General features: G+C 37.1%; 1 protein-coding gene across 8 annotated transcripts in view; it reads left to right on the plus strand.

Moving 5' to 3' along the window:
• IQGAP2 (IQ motif containing GTPase activating protein 2) overlaps positions 1-13,396 on the plus strand; it is a 120,348-nt gene extending 106,952 nt beyond the window's left edge. For all 8 annotated transcript variants that reach the window (XM_042825969.1, XM_042825972.1, XM_042825975.1 and 5 more), the window contains 10 exons: positions 2,065-2,297; positions 3,468-3,600; positions 5,642-5,744; positions 6,690-6,831; positions 8,565-8,652; positions 9,429-9,641; positions 10,326-10,486; positions 10,957-11,100; positions 11,946-12,054; positions 12,557-13,396. In XM_042825969.1, the coding sequence (XP_042681903.1) occupies positions 2,065-2,297; positions 3,468-3,600; positions 5,642-5,744; positions 6,690-6,831; positions 8,565-8,652; positions 9,429-9,641; positions 10,326-10,486; positions 10,957-11,100; positions 11,946-12,054; positions 12,557-12,670 (1,440 nt within the window). In that variant the 3' untranslated portion in view covers positions 12,671-13,396. The remainder of the gene's footprint in view (positions 1-2,064; positions 2,298-3,467; positions 3,601-5,641; positions 5,745-6,689; positions 6,832-8,564; positions 8,653-9,428; positions 9,642-10,325; positions 10,487-10,956; positions 11,101-11,945; positions 12,055-12,556) is intronic.
• Positions 13,397-18,883: the final 5,487 nt, after the last annotated feature.

The raw sequence follows: 18,883 nt of genomic DNA on the forward strand, positions 1-18,883 counted from the left end.
GAATCTGGCATTACTTGGGTTGTGAAGGGGTAATGGAAAAGAAGGGAATTCTGTTGCTACAACCTAGCTTTCTTAATCTGCGTCCTCAGCAATTCCTAGTGACAGTGCCCAACCTGTTTTGGAAAGCCAATTCAATAATGCTTCTTACCAGGTTGGAATTTCTGACATATCTTTCTTGTTTTGTACCCCACCAGCAATCCTTAAATGAAAAACACTGTGATCTTTTTTTTTTTTTTTTCTTCCTGAACTTCACATATTTAAAGTCATAAACAGGAAAAAAAGTTTGTAAATTAAAGGCAGAGAAAGAGCTCTCAGAACAAATTATTGCTATATCCTTTCATTGAAATACACTCACTTAAAATGGTTGTAAAAGTGGAAATGAGGCTTAGGCTGAAAAGCGTGAGTGAAGGGCACAGTACTGGCATAGTGATCAACCCTAGGCTGTCATTGTCATGGTGCCTCTCTAGAGGGCCTTAGGAAACTTGCCTACTGAGTCAACAGCCAATTGAGAGACTGCAAACTTTCACATTAGAGCTACTTGCATTTAAATAAATAGAATTTTCAAATTTGCTTTTATTAGTGTTTAATTAAATTGTTCTGAAATTGCAAGATATTTGTTTCAATAGGACTTTCCTGTTATCTTTCCAAAGGATAAGTGTCTTTATAAATAAATAAAATTCTTAGTGCCCAATTTGAATGCTCCAGATTCCTCAGCTAAAAAAATAGTTCTGCTTCTGTGCTCTAGCAGAAAAAACTGCCTGGAAACTCTTGCAGGCAGCATTTCTCAAGTAATTCCAACTGTCACTTCAGCAATACAGCCTGAAGTATTGCTCAGATTTGAAAATAAGAAGAAAATGAACATGAGGCACCTACGTGTGAACGCTATGTAAGCAGGAGGTTCTGCAGGTGACTACACATAACCTGAGGCTAACTGCAGAAAAAAGTTCTGTTTCTGTAACTAAGAGGGATCTGAAATAGCCATCTGCATGATACAAACCATTGTAAGATTGCTATTGAGTGCAGTTTTGGAAAACCTGCTGTCTAGTCTCTTTAAAGATATTAGAAACAAGGAGCCCTTTGCCAATTAATATAGCTTTTGTAGCACTCCAGAGAATGAACCTATGGAGATGGACCTACCAAAGTGTGCCTGAAAGAACAGTCGTATGTGTTCAATTCAGTGTGTTACATTGTCTTGTATAAAGACAGCAGTACCAAAGTGAAATCTAATTGTACAAATCCATTACTGATGTTGGGAGATTCTTTAAAAGGCAAAATTTTCAAATACAGAGAAGATCAAAAGTTTGGAATATGATTTTTTTTTTTTTTCCTGTTGGCAAAATCTAATGAAAGTAAGAACTGATCTTAAGGATGCACAAGTGATCTTTCAGGAGTTGCTAGGACAAAAAATTGATTCCACTCCTGTGTTAATATGGCATTTAGTACTTTAATGGACTAGACCTTTTGTGTTAAGTGAGTGTTTTTGGACGCTTGTTGAAGTATTGGAAAAATCTGTGGTGAAAGAAGCATTTAATTTTTCTCATCCGTAATAGTTAAATAGACATCTCAGAGCCATTTTAAACTGAGTATTTTACTCTAGTGTTTAAAAATAACAAACTATAAATAGTCTTGGTTTCTGGCACTAGCTGGAATATGAATTTAGAAGACTTTGAAGCATGTCTGGTAGGTTGCTGACAATCAATACCAGATGGTTGTCTTTAATAGAAATATTCTAATTTAAATCAAGCAGTTCTGATTACTCTGGTAACTTCATGTCACTGCTAAATATTTTGGGAAGAGTTTGCACAAGAAAGTGATTGATGGCATGGAAGTATGCATGCTTGTTTTTTAATTATTCTGTAATGGTGTAGTGCCCATTACTGTGACTGCATCATATAAAACACCACAGACTCTTTTCAGTTGGCCATGTAGGTAACACGTACATCCCAGGAGTCTTTTCTCATCATTTTCTACCAACAGTTTGTGTGATCCAAGTCAAAAATGACTTGTAAAATATAGTAAAATGTAATTATTGTATGTAAAGCGAAGTTCTCTTCATCTTCTTAGATTGTTGGAAACCTCCTTTACTATCGCTACATGAACCCTGCCATTGTTGCTCCTGATGGTTTTGATATAATTGATATGACAGCTGGGGGCCAGATACACCCTGACCAGAGGAGGAATCTGGGTTGCGTGGCAAAAGTCCTTCAGCATGCTGCTTCTAACAAACTCTTTGAAGGAGAGAGTGAACATCTGTCATCTATGAACACTTACCTCTCACAGACATACCAGAAGTTCAGGTATGGAAAGCTCTGACTAACAGCTGTACAGTGCTACAGTAAGAACACTCTTCTAGAATGAGTAAGGCAGACAAACTAGTTCATGTGAATTCTTAAATAAATAAATAAAAATACATTGATCTGCCCTGCCCAGAGTTAAAATTGAGAGAATTTATCGCTGCAGAAGTTCAAGTAGTAGCATGTTGTATTTCTATTTGAGTTTTACACGGACTACTGATCAGCCCTGCTGATTTGGTTGCAGTAGGATTGTCACAAATACAGAAACAGTGTGCTCCTCAGCCAGAACTGAAAGTTTTTTTCTGGCAAAAAGACTTAAGATGAAAGTGTTGCTTTTTTCCATTTTTAATCTTTCATTTTTGTGAAAAAATTTTATTCTTGCATCTTTGTACTGTCGTAGGAAACTGTTTTGTTACACTCAGGGACACATATTTGTTGGGATTATGACCCATCTTTTGGGGTGGCTGCTATTATCTTGCACTATTCTTTTGTCTTGTGACAAGCTCATTTTTGTAACATATGTCTTTACCATCCATCTTTAATGAAAGCAAATATACTGTTATATATATATAATAGCATATATAATGGGTTTCCTTGAGAGAGCAGCCATGAACACAAGGTTATTTATGTAGCTTAGTCTTTCTATTTATTGAAGATGCTATTTAAGAGCATGCCATAAACATGAAGAATAGGATAGAAAGTATAGCAAGAATAACAAAAGTTAATGAAGGAGAGAATGTATGCGAGTTGGCTTTTTGACTACTACAAGAGGAAGAATCTCTCTTCCAATGAAGCCAACTTCTTTCAAAACTGAGTCTCCTGGGCTTTTCACTTCAAATAGAAGTTATTTCCATGAAAACTTAAGATATAACTTTAAAAGCAATAATTCAGACCTCTATAAACATTTGAAAAATGTCAGATTATCACTCCTTGCTGAGTAAGGGTAAAAATCTAACATCGACAATAACATTTCAACAGCCATAAAGCATCATCAGTGTTTGAAGGAATCCGTCAGGGACAATATATTTCTACATCAACACAAAGTGTTGACTGCAGATTATAAGAGAAATATAACACATGTTGAAGACTTGATTGTGTTTTATGTATACCCTAATTAAAGAAGAGAAACAATTATTTATTGTTCTCAATTATTTATCTTTTTTTTCTTCCTAGGAATTTTTTTCAGGCAGCATGTGATGTTCCTGAACCAGAGGAGAAATTCAATATCGATGAATACTCTGATATGGTGACCCTCAGCAAACCTGTCATATATATCTCTATTGAAGAAATTATCAATACCCACTCGGTAAGTGAATATACTTATCAGGAGACCTGAGCTGTATGGATTATAAATAATTGTAACAAATTGTCTCTGAGGAAAGTGTAAAATCTGTTTTTCTTTCTTTTGAAATAATTTCTTTAGTACCTGAAACACTATGGAATTAAGTATTAGATTTTCCTTTTCCTATAAGACTACTTCCACTCATTATCTTGAATGATAATGTATGATGTGGGGAACATTTTCATTTTCATCAAGTGTGGCATTGCTAACCTATATTTATAAATATACTTTGTCATCTTGGTTAAGACAGTGAGTCTAATTTGAAGTTACTGTTCCTCTGGGAAAATAGGAAAACTCAGTGCATTTTCTGACTCTTATGTCATTTGTTGTGTTGGAAGCAGATGCAAATGTCTGATTGAGAATGGACTGAAGCTGTGGCTTCCTGTCAGTTCTTTATGCTGGGTAAAGAACAGATTAACTGCAGTCTGTAGTATGACTCATTAGGATGTAAGTTAAATGTCTGCCACATGGTACTCATAAAGCTGGGGAGGGGGGGCTGTAACATTATTCATTTTCTAGCTTAAAAAAAAAAAAGGGAGATAGGAAGGCATGGTAGAGAACAATGAAGAACTTCCCCATAACTTTGTCTGACAGACTACAGAAAAATAGTATGCTTCCAGTACACCAGAGTGCAAGTTGGCTTTATTCAACTGAAAATAAATAGCCTTGATTGCTAAAAACATCTTAGGCGGTTTGTCTCTGTGGGTATTTTTTTTTTAAATTTTGTTAAGTCATTGACTTATTTCTTTACGATAATCTTAGTCAAATACTTCTTCTAGTGAAGCTCATGGAACCATAAGTGATTAATTATTACTATGCTATTTTATATTTCTTCACAAAATACAAAACGTAAAACAATTTTGTGGACACTAAAGAAAGGAGATCAATGAGATTGATGACCTCAAACATGACCACTACACACAGCTGTATGCCTAGAGAAAGCAAGCAGTCAAGTCTGAATACTACACATTCTCTTAATGCAGTAAATCTAGCACAGATAACCAGTACCACCCCTTCCACCAAACTTCCTGTGTGCCTTCATCTTCTCTCGCTATACCTTCCCTATGATGTGAATACAAATTAAACTTCCTGTACTGCAGCTCAAAAATTAGTTTGAACAACAGGAGATGAATAAACATCCCATCTTCTGCCATATGCCATTCAGCTTAAAAAACAAAATTCTCATATCTGCCCTCTGTCATCCCTGGTGATGCTTGTTTAACATTTGTTTTGGTTGCACAACTTCATAGGATGTAGTTGGAATGAGAGATCTGTTGGATTTGTCAGGTTTGTTTTGCACTTCTCTGTATGTCTCTCACCTTTGTACCGAATAATCTGTTCTGTGAAAGTATTTGTCATTTGTACTTGAATAGCATTATTTATTTTGGAGTTTTACCCAGTGTGACCAGTGTTTCTCAGCAATTCTCACAATATAATCTTTATGTACACTGTGATGCAGTTGCTGCACTTCAGAGTGGAAAAATTAAATTACAGGCCTGTAATTCTCATTAATTGTTTTTTTTTATGTAAAATTGAAATACTGGCTTTGAGTTTTTAGTTGTCAGTATGGTAACTAACAACTTCTGACTGACTATAGTTTGCAGTACTTAAAAGATTTAGAAACCTGGGATGGTGTAAGGCATCTTCCTATGCACTACTGACCCCGTCTTCATCCCTCTACATGCTCAGTTCAGGATGCAACACTGAAAAGCTTTACTTGAGTCACTGCACTTTATTATATTTTATTAGCTGTGAAGGTATATTTTGAACTTCTTTGTGCTCAGCTGTGATATTCAGCACTGGAAATGACTGCAGGAGGAACACAATAAGCTGCTTTGCATCAGGAACAATTCTAAACTTATTGTCTAGAACTGAGCATCCTTCCCATTCACTTTGGGTCCTCAAGAATACCAATCACAGTGGGTCTGGTGTTTTAGCATATAGTCTCCAGATTTGTATGCAAGTATGTTTTTCAGTCTAGAACTTCATTTACTTTTGTTTATAGCTACTATTAGAACACCAGGATGCCATTGCCACTGAACCAAATGACCTGCTGAACGAATTGCTGGAAGGGCTGGGACCTGTTCCTGATGTGGAGTCTTTCCTTGGTAGGCCATTATTCATCTTCATGGTTAACATCACTCTGGGGTGGGATTAGACAGGGAGTAGATTTAATTACTGCAAGGGACACAAACTCTCATCTCTTTCATGTTACCAGCCTCTTCATTTGCTATAGAATTGTGCTCTGAAAACTTCTTCTGACATCATTTGTTATAGCTGAGCCTTCTGATAACAGAACTAAGTGCAGTGCTGCTCAGAGTCAGTACCTCCAGCTCTGTTTGACAGCATTGTTGTTACACGCACAGCTTCTAATTTCAATATTGACCTTAAAGATGAATTAAATTTTATATATATGATGATAGTGCTTTTAAAAATTGTCAATTTGCGCTCAAATTGCAGACAGAAAATGATTTTTTAATAACCTGACCTTAAGATTTATTGTTAGTTGCAGAAGAACAGAGAATTTAAATAGCAGACTTTAATTCTGAGACTTAATTATCAAGATAAAAATGTAGTTTTAAAAGAACGCAAATGTGTTATAAGGTTGTGAGGAATAAATGTGGCTGACATTTAATCTGCTATAATTGTATTAGAATGTGAACTGCCTTCCTTCCTGTTCAGAAAGAAGCTATAACATCACAGGTAATGCCAGCCTCCAAGTGAATAGCTATTTTGTTTTTTATTGTTACATACCTGCTAGGACAAAGAATGTTAAATTGTTAGTATTCTTTTAAAAGAAGTAGGATTCTCTTTCAGAGCAGTACATAGAAACAGAAGAAATTAGAGGCATTTCCAAAATATTGTATGTGGGCTTAGTAGTAGATTGCTTACAGTTTTGTTGGTTTAAAGTTCAAAAAACAATAAGCTGCTATGAATGGTAGGAATGGGATTGCTATTAAAACTTATGACAATGTAGTGATTTATCTATGCTATTGTTTTGTCTGATGCACTGGGAAAGTTGGCAAACTGAAGTGAAAGATGTTTCCTTGCAGGGGAAGGGTCTGTTGATCCCAATGACCCTAACAGGGAAAGCACGCTAAATCAGCTTGCAAAAACAGAGATTTCATTGTCTCTAACAAGCAAATACGAGTTACGAGAAGGTGAAGATCAGGACCTCAAAAGCCTGATGATAAAGTAAGTTTAGCTCAAAAATATATATTCTTAAAAATATTAATGTGAGTTTCTTCCTTGTTTAAATGTGTTTTTGAATTTTCAAAAGCCAATTTGTACTCAGATGTACTCAGGTTTTGAATAAGCCAGAGAAACTGTCAATTCTTCCAGAACATTTCTATCTTTCCATGAGCTTTACTGCCACTTGTATTTTGGACCATTAGACCAACTAGTGAGTACTTCTCCAGGAAGTTCTAAAATAATTTTGCTTTAAAACATCACAGCCTTTGGAAATTCAAGATGACAATCTATTTAGGTGTGTATGGGTGGACAGTATTACTGTTGTCTCCTCCCCCACAAATGAAAACTTGTTCCCTGACCTACTGCCATCAGCCAATGGAACAGGATGTGGCCGTCACTTCTGCATGAATAGTGCATGCTTTCATGCAGGGAAAGGAAATGATGTTTATTCTACTTGGTTGGCTGATAAGAAATGGGTACTGGGATAACCCATGAAGTCAAAATCCTTTTCATAAAAGCGTTTATTATCATTTATTAGCATTCCTTTTTCAAAATTATTTAAAATCGTCCTGAATAAGTATTAGCTTATAATAATATCCTGTGGCTAACTGAACAATGGGATGCGTTTCTTTTTTACCTCTATCTTTAATAATACCTTCTTCCAGAGAAATATCAATGTATTTATTTTTAAATGGTTTTGTTAAGGCATGTGTGGCAAGACCAATGATTTATAGTTACCTCTGTCTAGAAGACTTCAAGGTGCAAGGGAGCTTCCTGATGTAGCAGCTTACCTTCCTGGCACAGGAGGAGTGAGGCTGGGGTCTGTCTGTGCTGTCAGTCATTCCCACTCTGCTGCTCTCTCTGTAGAAGCTCGAGTCAAACTCAAGTAGTCAGCATTCTTTTTTCTGTAATGTTGTATGCAATTGTACATAATTATATCTTTTATTCCACCCCATTACATATTTGTCAGAACTACCAATGTTGACGAACATAGCAAAAAAACTCCGCCCCTTTTTAAAATGGTCATTTACCCATGTAAAGTTGAGGTTTTATCACAAAAGATGCGTTACTTAAAAACCTAAGTTGCATCTTCAGGTTTCTGTTGACTCCTAAGGACAATGAGCTGTATCTCATTTGTAATGGTGCCCTCTAAATAACACAATTCTGTGGAGGGACTTTCCTCGAAGTATTATAGATAAGCTTCTACCAAAAAAGAACTTGTTTACATATCAGGGTGCAACAGCTTTCCTTCTTTTGGTGAGGACGAGCTCCATGTGCAGTCATTGGAGAAACATCAATGCCTTATGTCAGCTGTACAACTCCTTCAGATGTTCAGCAGCTTTGAGGGCTCTTCCACTTCATTTTGTAAACATGATCCTTAATGGTCCTGCCTAATTCAGACTATAGAAGTATGACATTTCTTCCTCCTGTAATATCATGATCATAATTAAACTACTCATGTAGGCTGCTGTTTTGCTATGCTAAGTGGCGAAAAGTTTTCTAAAATGAAAGAGAGAAAACTATGTGCTTACCTCTCTTCTTGACTACGCAGAAGTCAGATGTTCAGTTGTCAGTGGAATATCTGAAATACAAGAAACTAAGCATTACCAAGTATAAAGGGCATGCTTGCTAGTTTTACTGTTTAATAAATTGAATGCAGTGATGATCCTTTGATAACTGTTTTCTAATATCCATATATCCTTTTTTTTCTAATATCCATATATCCTTTTTAAAAGGACCAAAAGACTTATTGTGGATATGATACGAACACAGCCAGGGGATACACTCTCAGAAATATTAGAAACAACAGCTACTGCACAACAGGTGAGTGCTGTGTTGCATCTGAATAGGGAAGAAAATTATTTTAGTTAGCTATTTGAAAGAATTAACAGATTTCTAACAGCTTTTCCTGTCACTATAATAAATAAATTGTCAATTTTAAAGTACTTAGCTCTAGAGCATTTAAAATGCAAGACTTCTAATTGCCTTTCACTGTGTGTATGCTAAGAGCTTCGGAGGAACATAGCAAGATTTAATGTTTGGTTTTTTTTTAATCTAATACAGCAACAACAGCTTTTGTTTTAAATGTTTTGTAAACATGTCATTTTCTTTCTTATTCTATATTATTATCAAATAGCCTGAGGTGTATCCTTCTGCTACTTCTTATTTTCTCTTGTGAACTTTCAAATTGTAAGTTCTCTGCTGCCTAGTATATTTGCTTAAGCAACATAAGCAAACACAGGCCTGGGAATTGCTGCTAGGAACTGAGTGGGAAGAGCTCCCAGTTGAAGATGTCCCCTGGAGATACTGAGTGCGTAAGTCTTAGCTTACCTCAGTGTGTGCATGTGAGTTGTCACACAACTAAGCCAGTGAGTCTTCTAGCTAATTTCAAATGTGCTTGAATTAGTTGAAATTTGTGTCTACTGAGATTAGTTACTTCAAATGTGAATAGTAAGGTAAAGTACAAACCACTTGGTAAGAACAGAAGAATGAAGACTGCACCTCAATCCTTAGTAATCCCCATGAGAACTCAATGCATCTGGATGTTTAACTGTTAGACTGAATTGGAAAGTAACTGTTCTGGATTTCTTTTTACCCAGGAATCTGAGCACTCGAAACTTGTGGAAAAACGTGCCATTTTAGATTCCAAAACTCCAGAGAAAATGAAGCGCAGTCAGTCTATTTTTGAAGATGGGCAGCTACCAATAGAACAAAAGAAAAGGAAAATTCAGAGAAATCTCCGGACTTTGGAACAAGCAGGATTAGTCTCTTCAGCAACAAAGTACCAAGAAATTATAAATGAGATTGCTAAGGTAAATGAAACGTGTTCCTTGTATATGGATGGATTTTAGGCATCTAGGTTCAATCCAGTCTAGACAGAGATAGTAACAGATAAGCCTGGATAACAATTGCTACAGCTGCACATTATCCAGTTCATGTAGTTATGCAATAGAGTACTATTTTTCCTTTAGATCATCAGTGAACTAAGATTTGATTCTTCTTTGGATGCTCCAGTCTGTTAGTGTAATGCCTTGGAAATGGTAGCAGAGTTCAAGACTCCACAGCTTGCATTCACTCAGCTTCAGCTACCCCCAGTTACCATGAGCAAGCAGATACAGGCTTGCAAGCAGAAGAGACAAAGCTGGTGTTTGGCGTGGGCCTTAGTGCCAACATCTGCAAGGCTAGCTTTCCACCTGGAAGCTCCAGTAGCTCTGTTGGGTTTTGAGGCAGCAGTGTTTGCAGAGGTTGTGGTAATCCTGCACTGCAGGAAGCAGAGAGCTTGGAACCATCCATCTGATCTCCCTTCCAGCTCTTGTCTAGTAGCTTGATTTACCCAGAATTGGAAAATTGTGATTTCCCATCACTGGCAAACCTGAGTAGCGATGTGATTATCTTCTGTTTAGTTACATAAACTATAGTGCTTAATACTAGTCACTTTTTTCTAAATATCAAGTTAATAATCCTACTGCGTAACAAATCTGAATCCTCTATTTTAGGATATCCGGAATCAAAGAAGATACAGACATCACCGAAAAGCTGAACTGGTGAAACTTCAGCAGACTTTGAATGCACTTAACTCCAAGACAGCATTTTACGAAGAACAAATTAATTATTACAACACCTATATAAAAACTTGTTTAGACAACTTAACAAGAAAGTGAGTACATTCTTCTTGTCTCTTAATATTTCTACATTTTCTATGAGGAAGGAAGGCAGGTAGAAAGTTTTCTTTCCAACAGATAGACATGAGTGGAAATCTTCTCAATGCATATCAAAAATTAACTTTAATGGCCAATTTTATTCAATGCCCATTACTGTATGCTTCCAAACTGCTGTTTTTAAATGATGACTTTGGACTCTTTTAGATAGGGTTTGCATTTCAGAATGAAGTTCAAATAAGCACTAGCAAATATTCTTTCAAAATCATTGTGAAAAATGTTTTGACTACTTGTGAAGTGTTTAAAGTTCCCCTGAATTCTCAGACTTGGTCTGAATTTTAGTTTAGTTCATTAATAGCAACTAAGGAGGGCAATGAACGAAGGAAAAATAAAGCTAGAACAGTAGCTGAAGTATAAAATACAAAATTTTGTGCTGGTAATCACAAGCCATTTTCTTGTTCTCTCCTAGAAATTCAAGGAGGTCAATTAAACTAGATGGAAAAGAGGAGGTGAAAGGCAGCAAGAAACTGAAGCAGGCATCATTAAAGTACACTGCTGCTAGGCTGCATGAAAAGGGTGTTATCCTAGAAATTGAAGATCTTCAAACCAACCAGTAAGTGTGGCACAAAATAAGCATTTTCTAATCAACGTCTGCTTAAGGAGTCTGGCTTTTGCTGAAAGCATTTTCATCTTCCTGCACTGCATCTAACATACCTCCAGATTTTAACATTCGGAAGAAACATGACTCAATTCATTTTTTCCCCTTGCATCTTGCTGCATTACCTTAGTAAAATACAGGAATTAAGTGGGTTTTGGCATTAGCTTAGATGAGATGCATACAAGGTGTGCAGCACATCCACAGCTAAATAACTGATTGATGCAGCTGTATCAATTATTTTTTTCTTCCTGACCAAGCTTTTTCATATAGTTGAGTAAATACCACATAAGCTATTTCCTGACTATGGTAAGATGAATAGAGCTGGTAGCTTACCATGCCTGTTCTCTGTGGTCTGAGCTGTGACCATCTCTCCTACCCATAATAGTGAGGTTTTGTAAGGGTCTCTTTTTTGTAGTGTCTGTAAATAAGTGCTACCATGGCTATACTTCCAGCTTACAGAGCTCACATTTATAGGCCAGCTGGCTATGAAGTTTTCTAAGGCAGATCATTTAATTTGCAGTGTGGTTTCTCATACCTTACTGCTTAACTAATGGCAAAGTGACAGATGGAACAGTGCTGGGAGCAAAATTTAGGACAGCATTTCTGACAGTCCTCCAGTGTCTGAGCTGAGGACCAGTGGCTCCAGTGGCTGCTGCTGAGAGGGAGATAAAGCTGTTCTTACACACTGATGTCTCTGGTGAATTTTTTTTTTATTCTGCAGATTTTCCTCTTGACTGATTCTGAAGTATTTTAAAACTGCATAGCATACATACTCAATGACTCTTATGTTTTGATTTAAGGTTTAAGAACGTGATGTTTGATATCACACCTGGAGAAGAAGTGGGTGACTTTGAAATCAAAGCAAAATTTCTGGGCGTCGAGATGGAAAAAGTGCAGCTTCACTTCCAGGTAGAGTACGAATGTTCTCACTGTGCTCTGTAGCTACAGTTGCATTTCCTCTAAATAGGAAGAATTTCAGACTTCTAATATGTCCATGAACTGTTTGATCAACAGACAGGTCAAGAAGACAGGTCGAGTATGGAATAATTATGTAACTTGTGTAGGATGCTGGGTTTGGAGTAGTGAGAATGTATACGCTTGAGTGACCACTGCATGCATCAAACCAAATGCCATATTAGTTCAGTGGAAGAAGTAAAAGCCAAGAGAAATAAAATACACAGGAAACAGTCTTTCTTTCTTTTTTTTTTTTTTTTTGCCGTTACTAATGGCCTATAATTAGGGATCTAGAGAACATGCAGTGTTTTCACACCTACCTAATAGTTGCTTGTAGTTGTTTAAACTGTGAAGGACCAGGAGCTTAAGATGGTTATTACATGATGAAACTGACTTGATCTGGTTATTGTGAGGTATGGATTCAAGCAAAGGATAATGATTTTATTTATGATTACAGGATTTGCTTCAGATGCAGTATGAAGGTGTGGCTGTAATGAAAATGTTTGACAAAGCTAAAGTGAATGTTAATTTGCTCATATTCCTGTTGAATAAGAAGTTCTATGGAAAATGAGTGTCTTCGGATATCATGGACTACATCCATCAGTAGGAAGTCTACTCAGTATTTTTTCTTGCTTTTAAACATTTGAAATTTGTGATTGGATGCTTTTTAACTTTAAAAAAACTAAAACACCAAATATTCAGAGGAATGTACACAGTGCCTTTGCATCGTTGATATTAAGCAAAAAAATAGGAAATAGAATATTTTAAACACTTCCAGATCTCATTGGTGTTGGTACCTTCCAATCAAAAACATTGTTTAGGATTCAGCTCTTGTGGATATTAAGTAGACAAATTGAATTTAGTTGAATATATATGCCTCTTCCTATTAAAAACATTTTTAAATGACCTCAGATATATAATATAGTTTGTATTAGACTTTTAAGTATTTACCAAAAGAAATCCTGATTTGTTTCTAGGGGATAGCTTGCACAAATATTTAGTTACATACTAAGCCTATTTTCTGGCAGTTGTCAATTGAAAGAAAACTTATTGTGCAATTCAAAAAATTTTATAGGTAATTATAAAGTGACAGTAATGTTTTACTTTGGAAAAATATGTTTTGATTCATTCCTACTAAATAAAATGCACTACTGCCTTGTGTAAAATGACATTTTCTACATTCACGACTTTTTGAGTGGCATGGGGGTATCTGAACGGTAAACAGCTGTTCAGTTTGAAGTATTTGAATACATAAATTGTGCCTGTCTGTCTTTTTTTTTTTTTTTTTTTTTTTTTTGTAAGAAAATAAATGCAATAAAATCAGTATTTAGATTTTTTAAATATTCTTTGGAGATTGTTCTATGTAAAATAAATTTCAGTTAATTAAACTGGCTTGGTTCCTAAATTACATTTAAAAAGGTAATTAAAGTAACAACCCGGATGGTAATGAAAGAACTTTTTTCAGCATTTTTATAAAATAGAATTTAAACGTGGTTGTCCTTATAGTGCACTTTGGGAAGACTTCTCAGCAGTGAAGACTTCATAACCTCTTTATGCGTTTGGAAGTGATGGTGATTTTTCTGATAAAACAGCAATTACATCTACAGAGCAAGAGCTTGTAGAGGGAGTAATGTAATATATAAAGTGAGGGGAAATAGCTCCTACTCTTGCTTTCCTTGTGGCAAATCACTTTAAAGATGAAAGTGAAGTGAGGCACTCTGGAATAGATTGTAAAAGCGAATATACAGATAACAATTCTGAAGATGAAATAAAACTCAAGTTAGTGGCAGATAGATACTGATTTGTTTACAATACAAGCTGAAAAAAAGATGACACTTAATAGAGGTAGTCCTTAGGCACAGCGTAAAGTGTGAGCACTTCACTACTTTACTTAAAAACAGCTAATATTCCTAAGAAAAACAAACAGTTCCTCGGTTCTTCCCTTTTTCTTCCAGCTAATTATACTGCACTTGCCATTTAGCATTTATTGGCTATGCTGATGTTACTCTTTAGCATTAACATCCAGGTTCTCCTAAAATAGTTGGTAGGGAAGCTGAAAGTAGCACATAGAAAAGGTCAGTTGGAAGGGACCTGCAAAGATAATCTATTTCAGCCCTCTAGTTCGATCACTTCAGGGAGCTGCAGGGAGCAGTGAGATCCTCTCAGCATTCTCTTCTCCAGGCTGGGCAAACTGAGTGTTCTCAGCCTCTCCTCCAGCCCTGTTGTCAGTTTTCTTGCCTCCTCTGGATGCTTTCAAGTATCTTTATATCCTTTTTACGTTGTGCAGCTCAGAACTGCACACAATATTCAAGGCAAGGCTGCTCCAACACTGACTGCAGTTGGAGAGTCTTGACCATGTGGCTGTGCTGTGCCAATGTGTGATTTGCTCAGGCTGAGCCTGCTGGCACCAGCAGCCCCAGGTCCCTTCCTGCTGAGCTGCTCCCCAGTCACTCATCTCCCCTCTGTGCATTTTCCTTGCTTGCTCTTCAGTCTTGCTCCAGTGTCTCTGGATTCTTCTTCAAGGCCTGCTTAGCTCTAATGTGACTAGAACCTTTATTGGTTATCTGCTAGCTGCACCTGAAGTACACTTGCTTACTAAAAGTTTTTGGGTTCCCAGGTAATGTAGGGAATGTAAGGTCTTTATGCTTGGTGTCACCTCTTTCAGCCTTTTACTGACATTCCTGCTTTTCTACTACACATCAAAGAGTAGCTTCCATTTAATTTGTGATCTCCTTTAGAAGCTTTTTTTTTCTTAATTAGCTGGTTGTTTGTCACTGAACAAACAATAAACCCACTAAACAAGACGGACCACAATGGCTCCTACCTAAATATAAGATTGACAGGAACTACCAGGTACCATGTAATTGGCAGAGCAATTCTGTACCTGTTAAACTGGCAGTTCTACTAAAAAGTACAAAAAATGGGCTTCAAGGAGGTTACTTCAAGCTGCAAAACTTTGGGCCTCCAATTGTATGTAACTACATACTACTTGATGAAACCTGGCTCATTCAAGAAATGACCTCATGGAAATACTTGTCTTGCTAGACATGAAAATGGAGGGAAAAGCCAGAATAGATTAATAGTGCTTTACTCACCTGTTTCTATCACTGGAGGAATTGCGTCCTTCCTGTCTGTTTTTAAGTCTCTTTTCTTAGATAGTAATAGTGAAATTATAATAACCAGTGGTCTTTGGCTGACAGCTGTAGTTCACATTTTTCTACCTCTAAAAATAAGATTTTTAGAGTTGACCAAAAGTGCTTTACAATTAACTCAGTTTGTTCGAGCTTGTTCATTCTGATAGAACTCTGAAGCTCTAAAACAAGCCACAGAATTGCAGAGAGAATGTCTATCTTATTTGGCCAAGCAAAGAGGAACACTATTACAAGTGACAGCTTGTGGTCTGTCTTACTGGATGCCTATCTGCAAACCTTCTTTAGCAGCCTTAGAAGAAAGCAGAAGCAACAAAACAAGCTTCCCCCTAACAGCAAATTTGAAGAGAAACAGTCACATATGACTTCAAACAGTTCTAGACTATGTAGACAGCACAAGCCTTTTCCCAGACCTGGGGAACTGGTTTTGCCTCTGAAATAAGCTTCTAGCGTCTCCTTTTTAGAGCATTAACTACCAACCTGAGTCTTGCACCATTGTGATCTCGTAGCACCTGACCATTAGAAAAATGGCTGCTTCCTCACTGACATAGCAGTGCTACTAGATTGTTCTAGGCTATCTTGGTATTTCTTGGTTGACCTGCTACGTTGTAGAGGAATGAAGCACTGCAATACTGCAATATAACATACTCCTTACCAAAAAAAAAAAAAAAAAAAAAAAAAAAAAAAAAAGCAAAACAAGAAGCTGAGAAAGATGGAAAAAACAGAATTTAAAAGTGATACAAGTTTTAGAATCCATGAACTCTTCACTTCCCTTACAATTAGTTTGCCCAGACTGAAAAAGTAACGAGTTGCATAACTACAGGATACAAAAGACTTTAATTCGGTGCAAACAGTTTAATTCGGTGCAAAAAAGTAGGGCTTTTTATTCACTTCCTGTATCTATAGTAATCCAACTTACAGTGGTACAAAGAACACAGAATCATAGAATCACTCAGGTTGGAAAAGACCGTAAAGATCATCGAGTCCAACCACAACCTAACCATACTACCCTAACTCTTACAACCCTCCACTAAATCATGTCCCTGAGCACCACATCCAAACAGTTTTTAAACACATCCAGGGATGGTGACTCAACCACCTCTCTGGGGAGCCTATTCAACAACCCTTTCTGTAAAGAAGTGTTTTCTGATATCCAGCCCAAACTTGCCCTGGCACAACTTGAGGCCATTTCCCCTTGTCCTGTCACCAGTCATAAGAGACCAATCCCATTCTCACTGTAAGAACCTTTCAGGTGCCAGAAGAGAGCAATAGGCATAAATAAAGAAGGGATAAATAAGATTTTTGAACATAGAGCCCTGAATCTGTTCCTTATGCCAGAATGGAAAGTTTTTGCTGTGAGTATGACTTTCCCTTCACATCTTTCATGGATTTAGTGGTCTGTGGATTATCCCCAACCAGTGGCCCACTAGTAAAGACACCTAGAACTTGTAAGTGTGTATTTCTGCTGAGGTCTAGTAAAACATTTAAAAATATATGTTTATACTGTGGTTTAACCCAGCAGACAGGGAAGTACCATGCAGCCTTCTGCTCATTCCACCCCCTATAATGATGAATATTTAAACATTATAAACTCATATATTTGAAGAAAAAAAAAAAAAAAAAAGACTAATTTCTTTGCAGAAAGTTCTTTAATTGATACTTGTTCCTAACTTATAAACTGAAAGTCAACTGCGTAGCACATTGCTCCAAATACCTGACCTTGATTCCAGATGCAAATCTCTACACAACACTGTGAAGCTGCCCCATCCAAAGTATCTTCAGGGCACTAAGGGTAGGCACTTACAGATACTTCTTGGACATGTCTCCAGATGTGTAACAGTAGATCAGACAAATGGGATTCTTGAAGAAAAAGAAAAAAATGCAGATAATCTGTTAGCTTCACCATGTCATTTTTTTCTTTCTGTCTCCAGGGCATTATCAAATTTTTGAAGCAGCCATCAGTTTTGTCATTTTCTTTCAGCCTTCAGAACAGCTCAAAACCACTTGGAAGGATACTTTTTGGAGAAAAAGCCGTCATCCCAGACAGGACTGATGGCACTTTAAATTTAAATCCAATTTATAAATTTGACACAAGGGAAAAAAGAGTTTGGAAAGCAATGATTAATTTCAACAAGATGTGTCAAATAGTCTGATTGCTGTAGATGAGAATGTGGTTGCACACTACAGCAGAATGGTGAGGTCAGAAGGTGATTCTGGAGCTCATCTGGTCAAGCAGAGACACTGAGAGCAGGTTGCCCAGGAGCACACCCAGGTGGCTTCTGAGGACATTTACACTGGATTTGGCTGGAGTCAGAGTTGATTTTCTTCATAGTGTCTGGAGCTCTGTTGATGCTCTGTTTCAGCTCTGGGAGAAAGACAATACTGATGGCATACCAATGCTTTAGCTACTGCTCAACAGTGCAGCACAGAGCTGAGGATACTTCAGTTTTACAGCTTCTCTTACTCTCTTGCCAATGAGGGGCTGGGGACCACAAGGAACTCAAAAAGGACAGAACCAGGGCAGCTGATCCAAACCAGCCAAAGGGACATCCCATAATATATGGTGTGCTTTGAAAAACTATAAAACTGAGGGGAGTTGGCCAGGGGAGGCTAGCTGCTGCTTGGAGACTGGTTGGACATTGGTCAGTGGGTTGTGAGCAATTGTGGTGCGCATCACTTGTTTTGTAAACATATGTTTATTTACTTATTTGCTTACTTATAAAATTATCATTAGAATTCTTTCTCTCTTCCATTTCTGTCTTAATAAATAGTTTTTACCTCAACCTACCAGTTTTACCCTCTTCTCTCCGACATCCCACTGGGAGTGAGCAAGAGAGCAAACAGCTGCTTAGCTGCCTGCTGGGTTACCCGCAATAACTTCCAATAATGAGATCCTACAGCTTCTGGACAACCTATGCCAGTGCTCTGCCACCTACACAGCATAGCACAGAAGTGTTAGGTGGTGCTCAGATTTGTGCCTCTTGTGCTGGCACTGAACAACAGTGAGAACAGACTTCCTGAAGCCTCAGTTTCTGCTATGAAAGAGTCTACTAGAATGAAAATATCTGCTTATTTTCAAGTGTGTGTCAGAGTAATTTGGCATGTTGTGAATACTGGGGAAAACAGTGCAATGCTTCTCTATAAAACTAGTGTTCAAAGCACAAAAATCCTCACAACTTGAGGATGTAGTCCCACTGCAGATCTCAATCTGTCACTTCTCTAATCTCCAGTTTGAACTCTTGGCAAGATGTTTCCTTTTGCATTTCTCAGTAAAACAGAATTCTTACCATACTGCTACATCTGCAAGGAATGGAAATAGGTTCATGGCATGTTTTTACTATATATGGTGTGTTAGTTAGTTCTGTGTTTGTTTATACATACTCTTTTCAGGGCCATCTACATTTAGGTCATTAATGTCACTCTGCTGTGTGCATTTACAAAGATTAAAACCACATTTGAGTCTAATAAGTACAGACTACATAAATGGAGTGCCTCTGACAGAAAGCACGTACACAAAGTTCTAAGTGTTCACAGGGTGTCTGAATTTCATTCAGTGAAGAGAATTTGGTTGATTTTCCTCAACTTGTAGAAGAGCAGAGTAATGCTTCAGAACTGTATGCAGTGTAATAGCTAAA

The sequence above is a fragment of the Centrocercus urophasianus genome, unplaced genomic scaffold (assembly GCF_019232065.1).
Source record: "Centrocercus urophasianus isolate 14NV4802_14NV808 unplaced genomic scaffold, USGS_Curo_1.0 seq_25, whole genome shotgun sequence".
In the NCBI taxonomy this organism is placed as follows: domain Eukaryota; kingdom Metazoa; phylum Chordata; class Aves; order Galliformes; family Phasianidae; genus Centrocercus; species Centrocercus urophasianus.